This window comes from Saccoglossus kowalevskii, chromosome 21, assembly GCF_978046115.1.
Source record: "Saccoglossus kowalevskii chromosome 21, keSacKowa6.1, whole genome shotgun sequence".
Lineage (NCBI taxonomy): Eukaryota > Metazoa > Hemichordata > Enteropneusta > Harrimaniidae > Saccoglossus > Saccoglossus kowalevskii.
In genome coordinates this window covers 10,921,838-10,943,916 of record NC_140661.1, presented here as the reverse complement: position 1 = coordinate 10,943,916, position 22,079 = coordinate 10,921,838, and the positions used below count along the sequence as shown (strand labels likewise).

Genomic DNA, 22,079 nt, shown 5'->3' with positions numbered 1-22,079 from the left:
TATAGTACACCGTAATATACACATAAATGTCTTTCGTTAAGTGGTCAAATGCCTTTATGGTGAGTTGGAAAATGGATAATTGTATGTCGTATAGTCGAAAACGTTGAATGGAAAGTCGGACGAGTCAACGGATTGAGCTGTCTGGAAAGTCTGAGAAAAAATTGATCTGTTCGACAAATCCAATATTATAGTATTTATTTATATATATTGTTTTACATGTATTTCGACAAGTAGCATATAATCGCATTTTTGGTATACATAATTGTATTATTTAATTTTATTTTATAGATACGTGTAGAAACGGTCTCAAACAGAACTGACTGACTTTTTATACATTACAATTTTCGACACCATATTGGCTGCATATACCGTAGCCCAGCCAGGACCTGCGATAGTAACTTCCAACTAGATGAACTGCTTCACTGTAAAAATATCGAATTTACTCCTTATGTGTGACTTTGTTTATGAAACAATCAATGTAACAACATAAACTTGCTCAAACGACGACCTGTCTTAAAGATAATTAAAAATAAAAAAATAAAAAACTCACTAGAGACTGGGGTACGTTTAAAGACCTAGTTATCACTCAGAAGCGTGATTCCGTGTGTAATATAAAGCTACTGCATACACTAATTTAAAACCAGAAAAAAAATGTAAATTATCGTAGTAATGATGGTACTATACTCAAAACATTGTGGATGTCACCTCTCTCAAGAAATATAAGGGAAAACAAACAGCCTGGAAATGCTGCTTAAAATACTTACAGTATACTAAATACAAAAACTAGGCGAAACAAACAACTAAGAAGACTATGGCATGTTTTAAGATAAACGTTGCTAATACAGTCAAACGTAATCCTAAATAGTTCAGGAAGTATGCCGATAACAGAATCTCTGGTAGGAAGCTGACCCAATTCCTGAAATTGACATTAAAAGTAAAAGCATATTGCTTATGCTGATAACAATAACATGCGGAATGACGTGTACATTCAGCACACACTTCAACTTAATTGAAGAATGATGTAAGCTTCAATAAAGATAGTATTAAGAAGAAGTGTAAACCTTTGTAAGGCCGCTGCGCCCAGATACTATGCACCCAAGAATTATGAAAGAACTTAGTAGTATCTTATCCAAACCGCTTATCATTATTTTATTTTTAGAAAACTCAGTCGATGATAAAGTATTCACCTTTAGACGGTAAAAGTGTGTGAATCTCATCAAAGGAAGATGTATTATCAAACTATAGACCAGTTTAGTAGTACTTCTATCACTTGTAAATACCAGAGTCATTAACCCGGGATTCTATGAACATCTGTGTCACAGAGTTTTGTTCCAGGAATATGCCTGGAAGTTGTGAATGAATTGAAATATATTCTAGACACGGATAGTAGACCGGATGTCCTTTATACTGATGTTATGCAGGTGTTTGACATCACATCTACTTCTCCTGTGTAAGTTTAAGAGCTATGATATCTTCCGTAAGCTTCACTGCTGGGACAGATAATTTCTAACTGGGAGCATTGTGCTGTAGTTAAAGGTATATCCAAGGGCGGATCTAGGATTCGCGAAGCCCTGTTGGTTGTTAAAAATATGGGGCCGCGGCCCCCTCGGCCCCCATCTAAATCCGCCAATGATATCTTCTGAAGAGTTAAGCGTGGTATACCACAAAGTCTTATTCCTTATATATATTTGCCAGACATTCTCTGATGTTCACATGTAACGTCATTTATTGACGGCACTGAATTGTACAAGGAGATTAATTCAGTTGTGAACTCATAAATCTACAGAAAGATATTGACAGTGATTACAGTTGGTCTAAAAAAATGGAATCTCCATTTTCACTCTGACAAATGCAAAGTTTTACGTATTGGTAAAGCTTACCCAGGCATTATATATTCAATTTCTAGCATCCAGTCCTCGCGTTATGATCTGACATTCACTAAGGATCGTGTTGTGATCATTGATCAGCATTTGAAATTCAGTAGTCATGTATTAGCAATTGTGTCTGAAGCAAATCGTATTCAAATTCAACACTTACATATTTGCTACTACAAACAAGATCCATCATCCGACGTGCATTTTCACCTTATGTTACCTTGATAATTTGTTTTCTGACCCAACATTGAGTATGGTGTGCCAGCCTGGTCATCTTAATTAATGATTTCGAATCTGCCTAGCGTAGGGCAACCAAACTGGACCCTGGTCGCAATAATTTTCAGTATTGTGAGCGCTGGAAGCAGTAGAACCTGTATAGTCTCACTCATCGTCGTCTCAGAGAAGACATGATCTGTGTGCACAAATTAGTATTACTTTATAAAGTCAACGTCACTACATCAGTGATCACACCAGCTGTTAACACATGGTTTGCCAGAAGGTACCGTGACTGTAGCACCACCTATTGCATTTAAATCACGATGTGACTTTTTTTTTACAAATAACCCAAGACTCTATTATTAATAAGTTTTATATTGTACTGTGTGGACTTTTATCTTACCTTGTACATTGCGTCATCCGATTAAGCAATTGAGCAATAAAATGACCTTGGCCAACAACGCCCGATTTGATATAGTATATGACGATTTACATATCACACTACGTAAATATGAATTATATCAGGCCACTTGTTGCATCCCACCACACACCACGTGCTTAGCTCATTCAGTAGTGTTTCCATTAGTTTACATAGTTCGTCTATTTGAAAATCGTTCTTCTAATTATTCTAAGAACGTCTAATACAAAAAATAGCGAAGGAAAAGTTGTATAATTCTCCATTTGAACTATTTAAGAACAATCTCGTTCTAAAAAACTTAAAACCCAAACGTGGATTGTTTCAACAAAATCACAGTCCACTTTTGGTAAACGGGCATTGTTTGAAACAACAAAAACACTCTCAAATTCTACGCAACATTAGGCACTAGGCAAAAAGTGTATTGACTTTAGAAAATAATTCTTAAGCATTTTTCGGATGTGAGGCATTTTGGGTAGGACTACATCGTTAATGATAGAAATGCAATTCTGGAACTAATGAAATAAAACTATTCGTTTTGTATTATCAGTAAATAACATTTTCTATATATTTACAAAAGCATGTACAATATGACACAATCTTCTTATAATTACAAGAACGTTTACAATATAACAGAAATGCTCATGAATTCAATTATACAGGTTCCCTCTTATTTGTTAGCTTGCGGTCACGTGTTCATATGCTGTTTATTCACCTATAATTATATAAGTAAGACATGTTTTTTTTTCACTGCTTGCAGTTTGCGAATCTGAATGTACGCTTCACTCGATAGTCCATCGACGGTATTGAGGGCGCTACAGTCGTCACGATGCGTTGTGTTCGGCATGGGTCCCATGCGACATATACAGCGCACGTAAAATAATTGTTTGTTTAATCAAAATTCGAACACACAGCGTGACGGCCACAGCTTTTTTTTTAAAAAAACCGCATGGCTTGAAAGAAAATCACAGATCACACAGTTTTTGTGACTCTGCTTAATTGAAGGTATCAGAAAAGCTTTTGAAACAGTAATATACAAGAACATAATTTTGCTATCGCACATGCTCAAAATAAAGCGGAAAGAAAACGCTTTCCCGCGCGTAAAAAGCTAAATGAAGGCATTTGGAATAAAAACAACCTCTAAAAAAATACTTCAAAATATACAAATTAAATACGTCACAAATATGTTTCGGAATGCAAGCACGGATGCTCCACAAAATGGTGTCTGGGCTTGCTAATAAAAATAACAATAAACAAACTTACTGCATAATTGCAAAATTCCTCTTAAAAGTATTTGTATCTGAATAATGTATATGTTCAACTAAACTTATTTACATATTATTGGCAGCGTGCACGCATGTGTGCGTTCACAGAGCATGCGCAGCTCCCGTCTAATGAGTAACTTATCTTCGACACAAAGGTACTAGTATTTAGATTAGTAAATCCATGTCGTATTGGTGACAAAATTAGCACATACATCAAATAAATGTTTGCGTTAACACAAAGTATTACATAAAGTATCGTATTTACAATATAGTGAAAGTCTGCAAATATATTTTCTTGTAATATAACGGTAAATGCTTTTAGACGGAATCACACATTTTCCACCAAAGTTAAACTTGTACTTGGCGTCAAGCGATCGTGACATTGTCACACATATTGCTCGTCGTTACCACGTGATAAATTGGTTCTTCGTGGCGTGAGGCGTGTTGTTTCGTTGACTTGCTCACGCGCACACATATATTGCTACGTACATCGTGGTTCTTAATTAAGCATAGATATAGTTTTTGCCGGCCTTTACAGATGTCGGTAGAAAACCATTAGATTTCGTTGTGCCATTGCCTATTTGCTTGGGAGGGTCTTCGCCTTCTAACCAATACGTTAACTGTTTGCCCTTGCCCTTTAACGAAAATACTTAACATGTTAAAACTAGAATATGATAGTGCGTGTGTTGAAGACAATGGACATATATAAAGCATACGACTAACACAGAGTTCTCCAACAAACTAAAATTGGACGATTAAGGCATATGTTAATCAACACAGAACATTAATGTATTGAAGTATCTTTTTTTTAATAAACAAACATGAAGATATAATATTTATTCAAATGAAATCCTCGTTCATACAGGATATCTAACTTTAATACCAAAAAACAATATGATATACTAAGCCATGCTGAGAGTATGTGTTTGTAGGTTGGCATGTATTTTATTGTATAGCTAATATTTCTGATGAAAACCTACTTTCATTTCAACTTCGCCTCTGCATACAATGTCGAACGATCCGAATGTTTTGAGTATTTGATACGTCTCCTTACTGACATGGATTTTCAGAGCTGATACAGAGTAGAAAATAGAAAAGATAACATACCGTTGTTTTAATTAGAGTTCATATCAGAAAGTAATACAGAACCATGTCTGCGTATAACTCTATATAATAAAATAATAAGAAGGAGATGTTACAGAGATATAACACACATAAAACGTGCATGTAACTAAAACTTACGTAAGCCGTTAGATTCCATTCTTGACGCCGTATTCACTGTGTCACCAAACAGACAGTATCGAGGCATCTTAAGACCAACAACACCAGCGCATACCATGCCTATCATAACATGAACCAATTGTTAATAACTGAAAATGAATTGGTTGTTATGACAACAACGTCAGGGTCTTGTCCATGTGGTGTGTCTTATAACTTAACCCAGGGACAGATGTTGTCTATTTCATTTTAGAACGAACACCATGTGCGCGACTATTTCACATACGACCTACCGGAGTGGATTCCTATGCGGAGTTTCAGCTTCTCGTCAGGTTTGTGTCTTATTTTGAATGTGTCAACAGCCTTCAGCAACGCAAGTGCCATTCTACTGATCTCTCTGGCGTGGAAGTCACCGTTTCGTATGGGCAGACCTGATACTACCATGTACGCATCTCCGATAGTTTCCACCTGTAACACACGATATATGTTATTGTTATGATGGTGGTAGTGCGTATGTCTAAGTGGTATACATCTACTCTTCACTAACACCCGAACGTTATCCGGCTGTATTTGCGTATTCTTAGTTTGTTCCGGGTTCCAATGTTTCAATATTAAAAAAATGTAACGTATGTATTACGTCATTGCCAAAATATAACTTACCTTGTAAACGTTAAAGTTATCAATAATTGCATCAAAACACGTGTAAAGGTCATTTAGTAAAGCGATGACCTAGAATGGAAATATTAAAATTGATTAAACGAGCAATCAAATTAACATATCATATATATTATGACAGTTACACAATTTCACAATATATTTCGCGAATATTGGGAGATAAAGTAATTTACATGCGTGTGTGTTTTGAATTTATCTAACCTCAGTTTTCCACATACGCAATTTTGTATCACCAAAGTCATCTGAGTAGTTATCATCGCGTGTGTAAATTATACTAAATTTACTTAAACATTAGAAACACACACAGGCTTCCTATATTTGAAAGTGAAAGTTTATGCGTACCTCCATGGGAGTACTCGAGGCAGAGAGAGCTGTAAACCCAACGATGTCGCTGAAGAATATAGTGACACTGTCGAATGCCTCGGCTTGTACTGCTTGCCCTCGCTTTAATTTCTCAGCAACAGGTCTGCGATTGAAATGTACAAATTGCCAGTAGCAATAACATATGAGTTAGTATTAAGTTGATATACGTTATTTCATTCATAATTTGCATACTAAAGTATGAAAGGGCGGCAGTCGTCGTGCCGCGTCCTGTTCGATATGGGACTCATAGCGACGTATACAACGCATACATTGTTTATTTACGTGAAATTCGAACACGCGCTGCGCGACGACCACCGCGCTTTAATCAAATGCGCTTATCGCAAAGTCAACGCGCATAACGCACGCACAAACGTGTACTCGACGCAGCGTTCTCACGTATAATGTTAATAGTCAACACTTACTTTGGCAAGACTTGATACAATAACTCTTCCGCTCGCCTCTTCTCTTCATAGAAGGCTTCGGTTCTTTCCTCCACTAAGCTCTCGAGATTATTTGCATACTGTTCCATACGCCGTAGTAAATTATCCAGAATATTTCCAGCGCTTTGACTGTAAGAGTACATATAGTGAGGGTTACAGGACGTAACATGGAGACGATAGAGTATATTTTGCAAACAATGACATGTTTACGCATTGTCTAACATTATTTGCGTTGTATATGTACTGTCCACTTCAGTAGAAGGGATTGGAAACCTGTTGATTCCGCGAAACATTCCTGCAGGTTTGTGTACACTATGTGGAAATTTCTGATTAACTGACAAGTCACGAATATCAAAACGTAAACTAACATACTTGTTTAGTTTCCTCATCGTTGTTCTGAGGGAACTGAAGTCTGGTCTCTCAGCCGGGTCCTGTGCCCAGCATTTCTCCATCACTGGATAAAGTTCTTCCGGACACGTGGCTTTGTCCACACTTGGTCTGAAATACGGTTTGTTACTAGCTCGGACTTTCTGTACAATTTCTGTCAAGAAAAAAAAACATATTTTCATATAATTTGTGAAATGAATATATTACGGCACGATGCACGATTTCAGGATAAACAATTATGACAGTTGTAGCTGTGTGTTACCTTGTGGTGATAGATCCATATGCGATACGTAGAATGGACCACATCTGTGAACAATCTCTTGAAGTATAACTCCGAAACTATAAACATCGCTCTTCTGTGTGCCACCAAGTGGTGCCTCTGTCATTCTAAGTAGCTCAGGACTCGTCCACAATTTGCCTGCAATAAACGCAAACATCATTGTACAAACTAAACACAGTGATCATAGATTGCAGGTAAAATAGAAACTGGGAAAATATACTAACAGGTATACTAGTGAAAAAACGACCTTCTGAAAACTCGTGGCATTGAAGAATTTTAGTAGGTTCTGTTGCGCCACGTCGGCATTTTAACGCTCTCCCAGCGTGCTGGATATTAGACCTTAGATGCAAATAGCCGTCCAGATCTCACTGAGAGCGAGAGTGAAACGAGACTTGTTGTCATCCCTTTAATAGCGTTCCATCTTCCCCATTATATAAGTTGGGGTATCGAGCTTTATATGAAATGAGCACGAGTGATTGCAAATGTCCTGGTGAAAATGGGTTCGGTATTCTCAATAATTTGGATAAAGTACTGTTATAGTTTTTTTCCCCCTATCCTTAGTCATCTAAAATGGGCGCGAGATCGCGCTGAGATAGAGGAAGCCGCGAGACTTTACTTTCATGGCGCCGGCTATTCTAAACACTATGGTTACATAGATTACACGCGATGAATTGATAGAATGACACTAATGGCTAAGCAAAAAAACATTCTCGTTGTTCTCTCGCTTTCAACGAGATCTCGGCGGCCATTTGAGAATAAGGTCTATTATTAAATCGGTGGATTGCAGGAAGTCTACTACCACCCGATAGGAAATATTTCAAGAACCTATACAACCAACACATGGCATAAATATAACTGATTTTTACTTACGCTGGAAATACTGATGCGATTCAAAATCCATATCCTTATCTTCATCGTCCAGTTTGAATTGGTTCATTCCAAAATCGGTAACTTTTAACACAAACCTGCTATCAACAACACAGTTGGTTGATTTCAGGTTGCCATGGGAATTGATGACGCTGCTGTGTATGTAATGCATGCCTTTAACAATGTCGTAGGCAAGTGAGTATCGGAACATCCAGTCCAGCTTGATGGAGTCATTTTCCAGAATGTCCTTAATAGATAAAGAGTAAATGTGATAGAAGAATGTCAGTGGCTGTTGTGCCTAACGCAAAAACATTGTTGCCCAGGTCGAGGTGATAATAATTCCAGTGATACTATGAAAATAATGAAGTAAATGCAAATGGGGGGAAAGGTGGTTATTTTTTATGTGAAATATCACCTTAGCTTTGCAAATTGATACATGTTGTAATCTTATAAGATAAGATAAATTACTGACAACATATCCGTAAGATAGCTATGTCAAAATCATAACATGCCTTGCCAAATCTAATTTCAGTTCATGGGTCTCGGTAATACAATGTTTAATCTGTTACAGTATGAATACCCTTCTTATATTATGAGAACGTCTGCCTTGAATAACAGATACAGCGGAGGACAGAACAGCGTGGCGGTTTATTGTTCGTGATGAATGGGGGAACGATTGTCCTGAACGCGCGCTACGGGTACTTCATTGTCTGTTGTGTCTGCGCCAACTGTGGGTAACGCCCTGTACAGTATTTTAAAAGAAGCATATGAAATTGAATAGCGCTACCATAGAAATGGGTATCATAGTGATAAAAAAAAGTACAAAAACAAAAGTATTGATAACGTGCGTATTACACGCGTTCCCCGGTTGTATCCACTGTGAGTCCCAGTGATACACTGACAGATATACACACCCAAAGACGCGCGACAGATATACACCCACCTGTAAACTGCCTTTAGGACAATATTCAGTCATAACGCAGATATTCGGCGGTTCAACACAAGCACCAATAAATCGTGTCACGTGATCATGTTGCAGGTCCCTCATCTAGAAACAAAATAAGTGAGACAATTCCTCAATTCATCTGTTATATTAGTTAAAAATAAGGTACTGAAACTTAACAGCAGGATAAAATAACATTTCCAACTTGTTATCGTATAAGTTTGATAGCATACGCAATAACTGACATCCGTCATGCGCAAATTATAGTCTCAGAGGGCGCTGTTGCGTATGCCACCGACGAGTATTTGCTTTCATATAAACGAATGGTGACGTAGGCTACCCAATACACATGAATATATTAAAGCCAGATTTGGAGTAAGCTGTGATTTTTGAAATTGGCATTCTTCTGAGCATAGCAAGAATTGCGTCGCATACACGCAGCGATCCAAGAAGCAATTCACAATTATTTGTATTCAATGGTGCTATTGACATATAATCGTGTTAAATACATTCCTCGTTCGTCTTCCCTTGTATTATTGCGTTAATGTCTCTTCCTAATGACGATATATTTCACCAGACGGCCACAATGCCTTCGAAATAGCGCGATTTGACGCGATAAATATCACTGTGTTCGTACCATGGCATCGATTGCGTTATTCGTGACACTATTTAATGGGAATACGTCTCTAATTATTTATTATGTTATTTCCACATCCGTTGTACACCTAATCGAAGTGTGCACCGCAGCTTTTTAGAACACGAGGTGTGAATACTGGATATACATAATCGCTAGTATCGAACGTCCTTAGCTGTAGTAAAAATGCAGCTATAATTTGTCTTGTCGCAAAATAAAGTGTAAATATACCAATTGTAACACATTGAATACTAAGTGGTTGTAGCTAAGGATGTCTGTCCACGGAAAGTAAAGGCTATTAATAGTTTTACATGAGGTTGCGCAGTACATACATTTACGCAATATCGAGGCACGTCAATATAAGTAACGATCCAGATAAATTTACTGCCGAGTGATCAATGCTGTGTGTGATAACTAAACCTGGATTAGAAAGTTGGTATGCCTAGAAGAAGTTGGCTTATAGTATATTCGTTCTGACATGTGCTCATAGTTCTCGACTACTACGATAGCTTCGTAGATCTGGTGAGAATCGCACGTTCACGTAATCACAAAAGCAATCGCATTTTGGCGATGCCGAATACCACGCCCAGTCGTCAGAATCAGTGACGTAGTTAACACCGCACCAGGGCGCGACTGTTTGTGTTAAAGTTTGCGAAATAGATATTGAAAAATCTTTTACTCACGTGTTTAAATTCTTTTAATATCCGTCGATTGATTTCCACTCTTCGTTTGTTGATCTTTTTGATAGCGACGATATTGTTCTACAAGTTAACACAAAAAAGCATTTACACCAATTTTGTATATGTCCCTCCATATTAGTATATGCAAGAGTTAGGTGTATTCAATGTATATGAAAGCTTACGAAGTACCGGTTGTACTGAAAATTCTAGGTATGGAAATGAACCTTTATATTACCTTGTACATTCCAGTAATTGTGAATATTTGCTGGTTCGCATCCCACACGGACTGCTGGGAATGGATACTTGATCTCTGAAAAAAATGGACATGACGACTATGTAGAAATTAATGTTTCACTCAACGATAGAGATCAATTAATATTAGGAGTTTTGATAGCTAGCCTAATGTGAAATGAGTACGGGCGAGAACAAAAGTCCTAGTAAAAATGGAAGAGGTATTTTCAATGATTTGGATAAAGTATTAAAATGGCCGCCGATATAACGCTGAGCGAGAGAAGCCACAAGACTTTACATCAGGATTTCATTCGATTTTTTTAGTACCAAAGTAATAATAATATGCACTCTGCGCTTGCATAAGAAATAGAAGCGTGCAATGGTGTCCATGAACCCAGTGTGTGATGAATACGGTACAACAACCCTGGCACCACGTGGAAGTTTTGTGTCACAGATCAATATTAAATATATGTCCATGTCTTACCCTAGAATTGAGACTGGTGTGACTTCCCCCTAGACCCCTTTTAGTCCGGTTGAATGTGATTTCTTCCCATCGTATCTTCCACGCCATGTCAGCCAATGCTTTTTCCAGTTTCCACTTTCTGTAATAAAAACGTAATTATAGTGTTGCCATTCAGAAATAATCATGTTTGGTGGCTTCAAAAGCATTTTTATATTTTCGAAAGATTTCGACTTTTGTTCTGCTTTATGTCAAAGTATTGTAAAAATGAGAACAAAAAAAAAACAAAAAAACAAGTATTTTGAACACCACAGAACCAAAAACAGTCTAGTATAATTTCCCGAGAAAATTGTGAAATATATAACTAAGTAATAACACCCACATGTAATTGTACGTGACTTCAGAACGATAAGCCCGGGTGACACTATCCACATTGCATTGCTAAGATCAAAATTCACTCACTCACCTGTATATTATAAAAGCCACGATGATCAGAATGAATAAAAAGCTTCCGAAGACAATCGAAATTATTAGAGTCAGCGATAAGGGTTCTAAAAATAAAGATAAGTATTTCAGGAGATTAGTGTTTTGTCGAACGTGTTTCAATGCCTCGCACAGAAAAAAAGAATGCATCTACATTAAAGTGTCATTTCAATCTTCATACTATCATCTCACAGAATTGTCAGCGATTGCTAAGATGTTGTTATTTATGCACTTTTTGTTATAAAACGGCATGAAGCTTTACTTATTGTGAAAGGTGGATAACAATGACAGGAGAGACGGGCTTGTTTTACTGCTGCTTCGGCCAGGTTTGAAATAGGGTCTCGGATGAAGGAAATGGGAAAGAATGCATCAATTTTGTAAAAGGGAAACAGTTTCCCAGACGGAAAGTGCTTGTTTGATAGCGTGGAAGTGTATTCAATAAAGCGGAATTACGTAGCAATCCGTATTAGATTACATTTCGTGCAAATGGGGGTATACTAATTGTTGGTTAATGAAGGAATCATATTTATCGCTATAGTTTATTTCGAATCGTGCTCACAGTCGATTAACACTGCAATTACTGGTAATTGCCAAATTGTCAAGCCAAAGTAGACTAAAGCTGCACACTTAGCCCAAGTAATTAAAGATATGCGATTTAAATTCAATTTACAGCATGGAGTGGCGCGATAGTCTACTATGTAGGAGAAATCAACGAAATGACTTGAACGCCTCAGTGTAGGTAAGACGTAGACGTCATTTACCATTGAGTGTCAGAAAACCGTCAGAAAAGCACACAGAGTTGACACGAAGACGATACGTCTCGAATCTAGTAGGATACGGCCGTGGTTGATATGGCAACTCACAACGAACACTCAACGCTTGCCATGTGTTTCGCAAACTTTTTATTCTACTCACGTTTTTCAATGCACAGTTCTCCTTCAAAACCGCATTCCGGTACATCGTCCGGCGGTATGTCTCCTGGCCAATCAATTTTAACCGTCCGAACGGGTTCATATTTCTTGCGGGTGCCGTAATAGTTAGCAATAACCTACAAAATAACAGCGAAATAATACATTTTCAAATTAACTGATATTACTAAACTTACTATGGCCTGCGGGTACATTTACCTCAGAAGCTAAATGGTATTACTATTACAGGTATAATTGCTTGCTCGTATCGGGGTCTTTGTTCGTTTCCCGGTGACAGTAACGCACGTGATGAAATGTATTGCATGACGTAATGTTTATGCCATTACTACCTAATTGTGGCATGTCCTGAGGAAAAAAAACAGTGTTTACTTTCGGTTTTTACATAGATAGGGATTCTTTGTTCTTGCTTGCAAGTTTCCCCTCTCCAATTAATGCACTTTGAAACTAATGATACACTATTTCCCAATAACATGTTATCACAGCGAGGCGCATACATGTAGACAGATCTAGCGGTGATTTAATATGAATCCACGTAAAACAGTGATAAGTGGTACCGAGAGTTTCAGAATTGTGTACGATGTAGTAGTTTTTAAAAATGAGGTATAGGTTCCTACTATAATTTTTAAAACAAGCAGCCTCTCGGCTGAGATAGCTCCGCTGTTAGCAATGCACATTTCAATTAAAGAACAGAAGATATCATTAGAAAATGAACAATATGCATAGTATCAATGCAGTGGGACTTGCTGTTTTCAACAAGAATTCAAAAATATCACTTTTCACCAAAAATGACAAAAATATTCATCAAAATTGGAGAATTGAAGATATCATCATACAAATGAACAAACTTGAGAGTGGTTCACATGTAGTACCTATATATGTAATATCAAAGCAATTGGACTTGCGGTTTTTAACAAAAAGTCGAAAATATCAGTTTGTACCAAAAATTACAAAAATATTCACCAAAATTAGAAAATTAAAGATATCATCATGAAATGAACAAATTTGAGAGAGGTCCACATGTAGTACCTAAATATGTAATATCAAAGCAATTGGACTTGCGGTTTTTAACAAGAAGTTGAAAATATCACTTTTTACCAAAAATGACAAAAATATGCACCAAAATTAGAGAATTGAAGATAAGATCATGAAATGAACAAATCCGAGAGAGGTCTACCCAAGGTACATATACACCAAGTATCAAAGCATTCAGGCTTGTAGAAAAAGTAAAACATTGACACGGACGACGGACGACGGACGCAGGACGACGGACGACGGACGACGACGTAAATCACTCATATGATAAGCTCCGCTCGACAAAGTCGACAGCGGAGCTAATTATAAACCGCAAGTATATGGGGTTGAGCCAATTCAAAATGTCCGTTACCGTAGGGTTTAACGCTACAGGAAAAACGCAAAGTTATTGTCTCAATGGAATTTACCCCCAGCGAAATATTAAGAGCTTCAAAATTCCTTTACTAGTCGACCTCATGTATATACCATAGAATACACAATAATGCGATACACTCAGGCTGGATGCATGCAAACATGAACAGAGAAGCCTACATGTCAAAAAAGCGAATACGAGCAAAAAATAAAACTAAACTCATTTAAATTCAACCGTGATTTCTAAGAACAAATAAAACACGGAAAAACAGTAATTGGGAGATATACAGTCCCCAAGATACATTATTAGTAACAAAAAAAAACAAAAAAAACAGTATAATTATGGAGACAATCGAATTGGTTTTAAATGCTACTTAAAAGTTGGGTCCCTTGGGCAACTCTATGCACTGTGAGTTTATAAATTGGTCTGTAATTTTCTTTTACCTAATAACCGCAAACAGCAAAACGTGAGCTGTGAGACTGCGTCATATGCAAGGACACACCTATTCAAAAATACACACTGTTCTGTTGATATAACTAAAATAACCATGCCCTATGAATTATGGGAAATCTGAAAATTTGCTCTAACTTGTATAAGAACAACTTCAAGTACACATTCTGTCTCGGTTTTATTAATTCTAGTCACATGACCAGATACAGATAATCATTTATGTAATACCTTGGGATTTATTATTGGGGATTTAGTAAATGTTTACAAGATATAATTTGAAAGCAACAACTCGGAAATGAAAAGTTTAGGTTATGTAGTGCATGGGTTGTGTATATGAGACGAAAATGTGAAAGAATGTGGTGTATGTGATTGATCTGTGAAAGAATGTGGTATATGTGATGGACCGATGAAAGATTGTGGTATATGTGATGGACCTGTGAAAGAATGTAGTATATGTAATAGACATGTGAAAGTATGTGGTATATGTGGTGAACCTGTGAAAGAATGTGGTACATGTGATGGACCTGTGAAAGAATGTGGTATATGTGATGGACCTGTGAAAGAATGTGGTATATGTAATAGACCTGTGAAAGTATGTGGTATATGTGGTGAACCTGTGAAAGAATGTGGTACATGTGATGGACCTGTGAAAGAATGTGGTACATGTGATGGACCTGTGAAAGAATGTGGTATATGTAATAGACCTGTGAAAGTATGTGGTATATGTAATAGACCTGTGAAAGTATGTGGTATATGTGGTGAACCTGAGAAAGAATGTGGTACATGTGATGGACCTGTGAAATAATGTGGTATATGTAATAGACCTGTGAAAGTATGTGGTATATGTGGTGAACCTGTGAAAGAATGTGGTACATGTGATGGACCTGTGAAAGTATGTGTTATATGTGATGGACCTGTGAAAGAATGTGGTATATGTGATGGACCTGTGAAAGAATGTGGTATATGTGGTGAACCTGAGAAAGAATGTGGTACATGTGATGGACCTGTGAAAGAATGTGGTATATGTAATAGACCTGTGAAAGTATGTGGTATATGTGGTGAACCTGTGAAAGAATGTGGTACATGTGATGGACATGTGAAAGAATGTGGTATATGTGATGGACCTGTGAAAGAATGTGGTATATGTGACGGACCTGTGAAAGAATGTGGTATATGTGATGGACCTGTGAAAGTATGTAGTATATGTGGTGAACCTGTGAAAGAATGTGGTATATGTGATGGAGATGTGAAAGAATGTGGTATATGTGATTGATCTGTGAAAGTATGTGGTCTATGTGATGGACCTGTGAAAGAATGTAGTATATGTGATTGACCTGTGGAAAAATGTGGTGTATGTGATGGACCTGTGAAAGAATGTGGTATAAGTGATAGACCTGTGAAAGAATGTGGTATATGTGATTGACCTGTGAAAGAATGTGGCCTATGTGATGAACCTGTGAAGGAATGTGGTATATGTGATAGACCTGTGAAAGAATGTGGTATATGTGATGGACCTGTGAAAGAATGTGGTATATGTGATGGACCTGTGTAAGAATTTGGTATATGTGATGGATCTGTGAAAGAATGTGGTATATGTGATGGACCTGTGTAAGAATTTGGTATATGTGATGGATCTGTGAAAGAATGTGGTATATGTGATGGACCTGTGAAAGTATGTGGTATATGTGATGGATCTGTGAAAGTATGTGGTATATGTGATGGACCTGTGAAAGAATGTGGTATATGTGATGAATCTGTGAAAGTATGTGGTATATGTGATGGACCTGTGAAATAATGTGGTGTATGTGATGGTCATGTGAAAGTATGTGGTATGTGTGATTGATATGTGAAAGTGTGTGGTATATGTAATGGACATGTGAAAACATGTGGTATATGTGATGGACATGTGAAAGAATGTGGTATATGTGATAGATCTGTGAAAGTATGTGTTATATGTGATGGACCTGTGAAAGAATGTGGTATATGTGATGGACCTGTGAAAGAATGTGGTATATGTGATGGATCTGTGAAAGAATGTGGTATATGTGATGGATCTGTGAAAAAATGTGGTATATGTGATGGATCTGTGAAAGAATGTGGTATATGTGATGGATCTGTGAGAGAATGTGGTATATGTGATGGATCTGTGAAAAAATGTGGTATATGTGATGGATCTGTGAAAGTATGTGGTATATGTGATGGATCTGTGAAAGAATGTAGTATATGTGATGAATCTGGGACAGAATACGGTATATGTGATGGACCTGTGAAATAATGTGGTATATGTGATGGATCCGTGAAAGAATGTGGTATATGTAATGAACCTGTGAAGAAATATGGTATATGTGATGGATCTGTGAAAGTATGTGGTATATGTGATGGACCTGTGAAAGAATGTAGTATATGTGATGAATCTGGGACAGAATATGGTGGATGTAATAGATCTAGGAAATTTGATTCACTGTCAATAAAACGTGATGAATAACTCCGAGCTACAGGTTCAAAGAAAGTTGTTTGAATTCGTAGTCTCGCACCAAACGTTAACACTGTCACCAACGGGAATTAATGGTATCGTGTCGTATATACTCACGGAGAATGTTCCATTGACGATGTCAGTCATTTCCAATAAGGAATAGTCTGCATCTCTGTCCCCATTATTGTCTATCCTCACATCGCCACTGATGCCTAAAGAAGTTACGAAAGTTCATGGTTACGACATTTTGCATATTTAAGTGCATAGAGTTACTGTAAAAACAATCTGTAAAATTACGAATTAATTCAGGAATCTACAATAACCATATCTTGCCAGAAATATATATTACAATGATGTGCACACACAATCTAAACATTTTTCGTTTCCGTTGGGTAATCGTAATTACAGTTTCCACGATCTATATAATTATAATTTTATGATTACAACCACTCATTCATTCATTTATTCATTCATTCAGGCGACATTTTCACGTTGGCACTCATGTACGTGTTTTCATCATATATACAGTCTAAAGTTAATGATAATTTAATACAAACGCGTGCAATATAAGAGAGTTCAATTACATGAAAATGTGCATTGTTTTTTTACGTAAAACCATAACGGAATAGTTCCATGGTAACATGAAACAGCATTATTTTGTGTAAAATTTAGACAAAAAAATAATCACAATAGAAAACAATTACATAGAACACAATGTTTTCAATTTTTTTTTTGCCTGTGTTACCAGGCAACAAATCCAGATATGGCATAATATCTGGCATACATCAATAGTGAAAACAGTATAATATTATCAAAATAGCCGCCATTCCCTAAAAAGAAGCATCTTTTATTTCGAAAAATATACGCTCTTCTTATATCCTCGAGTGAGAGGATAATTTATTGCAAAATGAATACATTCTGAATATTTTATTTCTTAAACGAAAACAGCAAATTTTCGTCGTAATGAATAAACAAAACACAGAGACAGACATGACTTCATTAACATGATTGCAAAACAAGACACATTTTGTATTGTAAAACATAGACAGTTCGACCCCGCAGCTTGAAAGTCACGTGATCACTTTAAAATCGGAATATACTCGCTGTGGAGAATTGAGACACATCATTACGCAACACGAGGCCCTCTTGGCTAAGCTACTCGATAATCCAGTAAATCTACCATTTACTAATACGTCAATGTCTGCACTCCATCCCCGGAGACAACGGATCAGTATTTGTAATTCAATAGAATTATACTAGCCCACTTCCAAGAACTGTGCTTGCCCGATTATATAGCATAGATTTTAAAATTTACAGCAACCAATAAGATTATTTCATCCAACAGTTCTAATTAAACATTATGTCATATTTAACTACTGTTTGACAGTGTAGACATTTTGCAATTTATAATCTAGTATTTGACTACTCCAAGTTGGTCTTTAGTCAACAATTTCCAAATCAATTGACATTTCTTGCGATTTGCACTTTCTCATGTTTGTTTTTGCAGGGCTGTGTAAACCTATATAAAGTGGCATTACCAGGGGCTTGGAACTAGCGACTGCTTTATCATCCACGCACATTAAGACGAATTATGACGAATGACTTACATAAGCGAGATTTAAGGTAAAAAAATAATACACTTGACTGACTTGATAGGATTAATGTACATTACAGTGACTGGGTTACGTCATCGGATTTAATTATGCATGCACGAATGTACATCATGTTGTCAATCATCCTGTGACGCGGTTACCCGAACAATTAAAATGAATTGGAGCGAATATTTTGCTAAATTACCATCTACAATTTGTATTCATTTTCGGAATGGTAATACAAAACTGCTTGCTACAGACATCGATGCTAAAATAGTCTTGATGCCTATGCTATGTCTATCTTAGTGCCAGTAGTGCACCGACGTGCATACAACGATCTAATCAAATCTCTTGATCGTTGAACAATCGGCGCCTGTGATATTTGGTTCACATGGCAATGTAGGCGTGTTTTTCGGCTTACATGTACGGCGAAGTTATTTAGCTAGTACTAGTAAGTAGTTTCGAATGTATACGTGTTTACTGAATCATAGACTCTATAAGAGGGATATGAAACTGTGCTTGTGATAATTGGTGTTCATGATCTTATATTCCACGTGACTTACTTGTTTTATTGAAAATCACTCAAGTCAACAAAAAAACAAACAAAAAAAAAACGATGAGCCAAGATTATTCACTTACACAGATCACGAATCAATGCTTTATATGATATACTATGAGATGGTTGAGACATCCGTTTTTTATTAAAGAAAGGAGACTACAAATCGCTACTTTTCCAACATTTACACAATTTTGATTTCTGAAAATGTTACCTTATTACACATATTCATATTCAATTCTGCCGGACGAGTGAGGCTTATCGATTGCCTTGACATTTAAGCAGATTTCACAAAATGAGCCGCCACGAATATATGAATGGCAGTTTGCGCTTTGCATTGTCAAATATACAGTCAAAATGGCGCGGTCGTGTGCTCACCGGAAGTTCGAAATGATATGTTAATTATGTTGCGTCATCATAATGAGTAACTCTATGAGAAGTACTAATTACAGGAAAAGAGGCGATAAGAACTTTGAATACTTTTGATGTTTTAAATCGCCTGCAGGTATTGGTAGATTCACGGCGCATGCGCATTTGCGACTTTCAATATTTCATATTTTCTGATGATTTGTATTGTACTGTATCATCAACTTCAAAGACAACAATTTCATCATACTCAACAATACACAAACTTTTCCCCATTTACATTTTTCACGATGTTTTGCTTGAATGAATGTGATATTTCTAACATTATTTGTATGCAGTGTAGGCTGTGGATATATCGTCTCACCTTCAAACGTTCTGTTCCACATCTTCGCAGTGATTGTCTTACCATCACGCGGACTACCACCTTCCTCCAGTGTCTCGTTCAACGCTAGGGCATACAGAATAACAGCGTCATGGAATGCTCCGACAAAACTGTTCACCTGTTTGTATATATACCAATATTAAGTATTCAGGAAGTTATACCATCCGTGATTGGACCCAAATTATGCGTGCATATAATTAACTTACAGATTGTTGCATCAGTGCGTATGAGTGTGTGCCGTCATTTATATTAAAATCAAGAATTACAGTTATCCTGGGATTTAGTAATCTATTCAATATTGACATACAATTAAACTACCTTAACAATTCGAAACGGCTTGTTATAACCACAAATCACATCTTGTATGACTGGGTTACGCCATTCATTTCATGATTGAGATAGTGCACCTATTATTCCCCAGTGTCCATTTATCCATTTATTTTTTTTGCAATTATACTTATGGACAACTGTAGTCAACGGAATTGTTCTTAAAATCAGTTAATCAGTCGACAATCTTTCGTATTGTACCTGCTTACTGGTATACTTTGCATAAATTACCCATCATTCCACATTATCGTCTTAGAAGAATGTTAGTACAAGGACATCATTCATAGTCACGCTTAATTTGATGGACGATTTAATTATGCGATCCGATCTCCTTTTAATTTATATTTGTGACGTGTGCAATTTGTTTATAGCCAAGTAAGATTGATCTACGTATGATAATTTTTGTCGGTTACAGAGTAAAGTCGCAACAATCACTCCTGTTAAGTACATTTAAAGCGGGAGGGCCGTCACCTGCGCACGCGTGGGAATTGAGTCTCAAGCGACGATAACTACACACGCTAAAAACGCAAAGGCTCATGGGTAGATGCTTGTTTGTAAACAATGCCACGCTATGGCCATCTGACGCATGCACAGGTGATGACTCTCCCGCTTTGACTTGGCACTGAAAGAAAAGGTGATTCATTATTCCAAAGACTACAAAATTTACATATGTATGACGTCATATACTAATTTTCACACTCGTGTATTGAGTGTAATCGGTAAGGGAATACGTTATTGCAAGAAGAGTTTTGACCCTATATTTATATTTTTTCGACTAACTTTTCCCCTATATTTTAAAACCACAATCATAGCTATGCATACCTACCTACAAGGATTTGACTGGCCCGTAGTGCGTTAACGTTGTGGCATCAGAAATGATAGCTACATTTATTTTGGCTCTTGACCTGCTAACAGTTCCACCTGAACTGGTCATACTCGAGGACATGCTAATCTTTTGGGTCGTTATTAGGGTTTCGAGCCCAATTGAGGAGAAACCCTCTTGTAATTGTTCCGTTTATTATTATTATTATTATTATTATTATTATTATTATTATTATTATTATTATTATTATTATTATTATTATTATATGCAAATAATCACAGGAAAGTGAGGAGGGCTCAAGCATTGTTACAACCAGTGCAAAATTGAAATCACATAAGACACGTGACTAACATATGAGATGACCATATATGGTCATGTGACCTCATTAATGTGCATAATTGTGATATCTCAAGCAATGCAATGCAATGCAATCCCAATGCAACAAGTTCAATATTGAAGCAATTGCACACGAGATGTGACTAACATATCAAATGGCCATATATGGTCATGTAAACTCATTAATATGCATAAATATTCTTTATCAAGCAATGTTGCAGTTAGGGATATGCAACCAGTGCAATATGGAAGTCATTGGACAAGAGATGTGGATAACATGTAAGATGGCCTTATATGGTCATATGACCTCATTATTATGCGAAATTGCAATGAACCCTAATAGGAAAATGCAACCATTAATATGTATAACTGTATTATATAAAGCACTGTTGCATGTTGTACATTCCAACCAGTGCCATTTTGAAGGCACTGTACAAAATCATGTGACGAGAGAAGTCCATACGATGTCATGTTAAATTTGGAACGTTGCTAATAAGCCACGCCGGGCTCGAAATCCGTCATTGTTGCAAGGCAATTTACTATTATTATTGTATTAACTTCATTTTAAAAGTAATTCTGAGTTACATACATAAGTAACTTTAAAGCACACAAAATTATGTTCGCATGTGATACAGCACCCTAAACATTCTATTTGCAGACGTGGTTAAATGAAAAGGGTTCTGGAACTAGCACACATCAATTACAGACACATTTAGTGGCGGCTAACATTCTTGAGATTCATTCGTGCAGTAGCATTGTTAAATGTAAAACCGCCACAAACAACATTATTTAAAAAAAAAAATACAAACGCAGACTGGCGCCGTACTCCCGAATGCGTTTTGGGGATGGAAACAACTCACAAGCTATCCGAAACAGACGGCAATCATATTTTTGTCGTCGTCTACGTTGTACTGAAACTTATTTTATTCATGCTTCTCTTTTGAGCCCATAATACCCCGAAATCACATTTTCCTTCACCACGCGCTATGTCTGTGCGTCTGCAAAATAGTATTGTTCAGTGATTGTTGTA

The 22,079-nt window shown here is 36.8% G+C and overlaps 1 protein-coding gene across 1 annotated transcript in view; it reads right to left on the bottom strand.

Annotated features, from left to right (window-relative positions):
- Positions 1-3,041: 3,041 nt before the first annotated feature.
- The window catches only part of LOC100372422 (atrial natriuretic peptide receptor 1-like), a 43,090-nt gene continuing 24,052 nt past the window's right edge, over positions 3,042-22,079 (bottom strand). The window contains exons 3-20 of the mRNA XM_085495379.1: positions 19,546-19,681; positions 16,785-16,879; positions 12,347-12,479; positions 11,415-11,499; positions 10,973-11,090; positions 10,493-10,567; positions 10,261-10,338; positions 8,944-9,048; positions 8,004-8,247; positions 7,116-7,271; positions 6,839-7,007; positions 6,449-6,595; positions 6,006-6,129; positions 5,649-5,717; positions 5,282-5,456; positions 5,013-5,111; positions 4,751-4,842; positions 3,042-4,405 (exon numbers count right to left, since the gene is read on the bottom strand). Coding sequence (XP_085351505.1) covers positions 4,274-4,405; positions 4,751-4,842; positions 5,013-5,111; positions 5,282-5,456; positions 5,649-5,717; positions 6,006-6,129; positions 6,449-6,595; positions 6,839-7,007; positions 7,116-7,271; positions 8,004-8,247; positions 8,944-9,048; positions 10,261-10,338; positions 10,493-10,567; positions 10,973-11,090; positions 11,415-11,499; positions 12,347-12,479; positions 16,785-16,879; positions 19,546-19,681 — 2,232 coding nt within the window. The 3' untranslated portion in view covers positions 3,042-4,273. The remainder of the gene's footprint in view (positions 4,406-4,750; positions 4,843-5,012; positions 5,112-5,281; positions 5,457-5,648; positions 5,718-6,005; positions 6,130-6,448; positions 6,596-6,838; positions 7,008-7,115; positions 7,272-8,003; positions 8,248-8,943; positions 9,049-10,260; positions 10,339-10,492; positions 10,568-10,972; positions 11,091-11,414; positions 11,500-12,346; positions 12,480-16,784; positions 16,880-19,545; positions 19,682-22,079) is intronic.